Below are 2,690 nucleotides of genomic sequence, written 5' to 3'. Positions count from 1 at the left end.
GCTCACAGCTTGCCCTGGGTCCATTCAGTCCCTCATTGGGACCCTTCTTTTCGGGGTGCTAGGAACTAAGGGCAACTGAGTCAAGAAAGCAGATGCTCAGGCGTAAATATTATTCAGAGTCAATCATAATGTTATAATAACTGTCTTCCTGTGTCTATACAGAAAGTTCATTGCTTTAAGGTAAACTATGCAAAAGACATAACTTACAATACAAGTTCAGTGTCCTTAGAAGAATCTGATCTTACAAGCTAACAGAATCTGATTAGGGAGAAAGGTGACTAACTGGCTCGGGAGGAGAGCACAGAGAAGAGTTTACAGATAAACAGAGGAATCGGAGTGACTCAGGAGCACTGGGATGGGTGTGACCTGATAAACCTGAGTTACCTGAGGAAGGACAAAACAGTTTTATCCTACAGTCCCCTCACCACCTAGAGTCCACTTGTAGTTATCCCTGAGTGCAGAGCCAGGACTAGACCTTGAGTGCTCACCAGTATTTTCCAAAACAATAAAATGAAGTTATTTGTGGAATTAAAATATTTTATGATCACTGATCCATAAACCATTAATTCAAAATATGTTATATTAGCAAAACCTAATTTCTTCATCATCAATATTTTCTTTTTATACAGGCAAACCAAGATATAAAATTCTTGGTTAAGTTACAGGGGCTAGAGCTATAGCACAGGACTTGAGCTATAGCACAGTGGGTAGGGTGTTTGCCTTGCATGCAGCCAACACAGCAGACCCTAGTTCAATTTCTCTGCCCCTCTCAGAGAGCCCGGCAAGCTAACTGAGAGTATCTCGCCCACATGGAAAGCATGGCAAGATCCCTGTGACGTATTAGATATGCCAAACACAATAACAAGTTTCACAATGTTAGTGGGCCAGCTTGAGCAAATCGAGGAGGACAGTGACAGTGTCAGTATGTTAAACAAAGAATTAAATTTCATTCTCCTTTGTGTACAAGGAATAGTGTTTCATAAGCTCTGACCATAAATTTAAAGTCCTTTGTCTATTATTGATACAGGGAATCTGCAGCCCTGGTCAGTTTTTTCACTTTACTTCTCTGAACAGCTTGATACTCAGTAAGCTCTTTCAGACTAATTGCGTGCTTCTTTTGAAAGGAATGCTTGACACCACACTTTTTTCAGTGTGTTTTTCATCTCGGTGTTTCTCAGAGTGTAGATTAAGGGATTGAACATAGGGACAATGATGGTATAAAATAGCGCCAATATTTTGTCCTCAGGGAATGTAGTAGGAGGTCTAAGGTAAACAAAGACAGAAGGTGTAAAAAACAAAATGACCACAGTGATATGAGACCCACAGGTAGAGAGGGCTTTCTGCCTCCCCTCTGCTGACTGATTCCTTAAAGAGTACAATATAATGCCATAGGAGATCAGTAAAATGCTGAAAACAACTAAAGATAATATACCCGAAAAGGCAATTATCAGGATACCACTGATGTGGGTATCAGTGCAAGCAACTTTAAGCAAAGGGAAAACATCACAGAAATAATGATCAATTTCATTAGGCCCGCAGAAGGGTAAACTGATGGCTATACTGAAAAGAGGAATGGCGTGGATCGAAGCTCCAGCATAGGAGGCTAAGACGATTAGGTTGCACCTTGTCCGGCTCATGATGAGCATGTAGTGGAGGGGTTTGCAGATGGCAATGCAGCGATCATAAGCCATGGCAACAAGAATGAAGATCTCAATACCTCCAAAGAAGTGCATTGTAAAGATCTGTATCATGCAGCTGCTATAGGAAATGGTCTTTCTTTCCACTAGCAAGTCGCCAATTAATTTGGGAGTAACAGTGGAAGTATAGCAGATGTCCATAGTAGATAAGTAAATAAGGAAATAGTACATTGGTTGATTAAACAGTGGGCTGCAGTGAACAGAGACAATGATCAGAAGGTTTCCTCCCAACAGGACTATGTAACAGAATAAAAAGAACACAAAGCAAAATATCTTTGTGTTGTAACCATAGGAAAATCCTAGAAGAATAAATTCTGAGATGTTTCTGTGGTTTTCCATTTGACTCTGATGTTTATCATATACAAATTTATTATATACCTGAAACAAATAATGCATATATTAGGTAAAAATTAACTTGATTAGTTCCATTTTAGCTGTCTCTTCACTGTCATACGTCTGAGTTTTTTGTTTGTTTTGTTTTTTAAGGAATCTCCGCAGGTAGTTTATGTATTTAACGTTTTTGCTTTTTGGGTGACACCCAGTGATGTTCAGGGATTACTCTTTGCTCTGACCCCAGGAATTACTATTGGTGGTTCTTGGGGGACCTGGATGGAACCTGGCTCAGCCCTGTGCAATGCAAATACCCTACCTATTGTACTATTGCTCTGGTCTACGTCTGAGTTTTAAAAGCTACTGTGAACTAACTTACGAATGTCAATATGAGAATAATCAAGTTCTTTCCCTAATATTGCTTATTGGAAATTAAAGTATGTAAATTCTTAAATTTAGCATTTATGTTAGATATTATATTTAATTCCACAAGAAAAACGTTTTTAGTATTTTACTTACCATTCCACACATAAGGGAATTGAAATATTTTTTACAATTGATGAATTGAATTTTCTAGAATAAACATGAAGAAATGCAACTATTTTAGGCTTTGGAGCTAGACATGTTTAAGTTCAATTTCTATGGCTATAAATCTTTTTAATA

The 2,690-nt window shown here is 38.3% G+C and overlaps 1 protein-coding gene across 1 annotated transcript; it reads right to left on the bottom strand.

Annotated features, from left to right (window-relative positions):
• Positions 1-1,100: 1,100 nt before the first annotated feature.
• On the bottom strand, positions 1,101-2,036 carry LOC130044705 (olfactory receptor 4P4-like). Its single transcript, XM_056137337.1, has one exon. The coding sequence runs from the start codon at positions 2,034-2,036 to the stop codon at positions 1,101-1,103; it is 936 nt and encodes a 311-aa protein (XP_055993312.1).
• Between the last annotated feature and the right edge of the window lie 654 nt (positions 2,037-2,690).

The sequence above is a fragment of the Sorex fumeus genome, unplaced genomic scaffold (assembly GCF_029834395.1).
Source record: "Sorex fumeus unplaced genomic scaffold, SorFum_2.1 ptg000007l, whole genome shotgun sequence".
NCBI classification, from domain to species: Eukaryota; Metazoa; Chordata; class Mammalia; order Eulipotyphla; family Soricidae; genus Sorex; species Sorex fumeus.
The sequence above is the reverse complement of the archived record's forward strand: the minus strand, read 5'-3'. Positions and strand labels throughout refer to the sequence as shown.

Excerpts from the sequence above, each read along its gene's own strand:
- LOC130044705 (XM_056137337.1), bottom strand. The coding sequence starts at position 2,036 with ATGGAAAACCACAGAAACATCTCAGAATTTATTCTTCTAGGATTTTCC.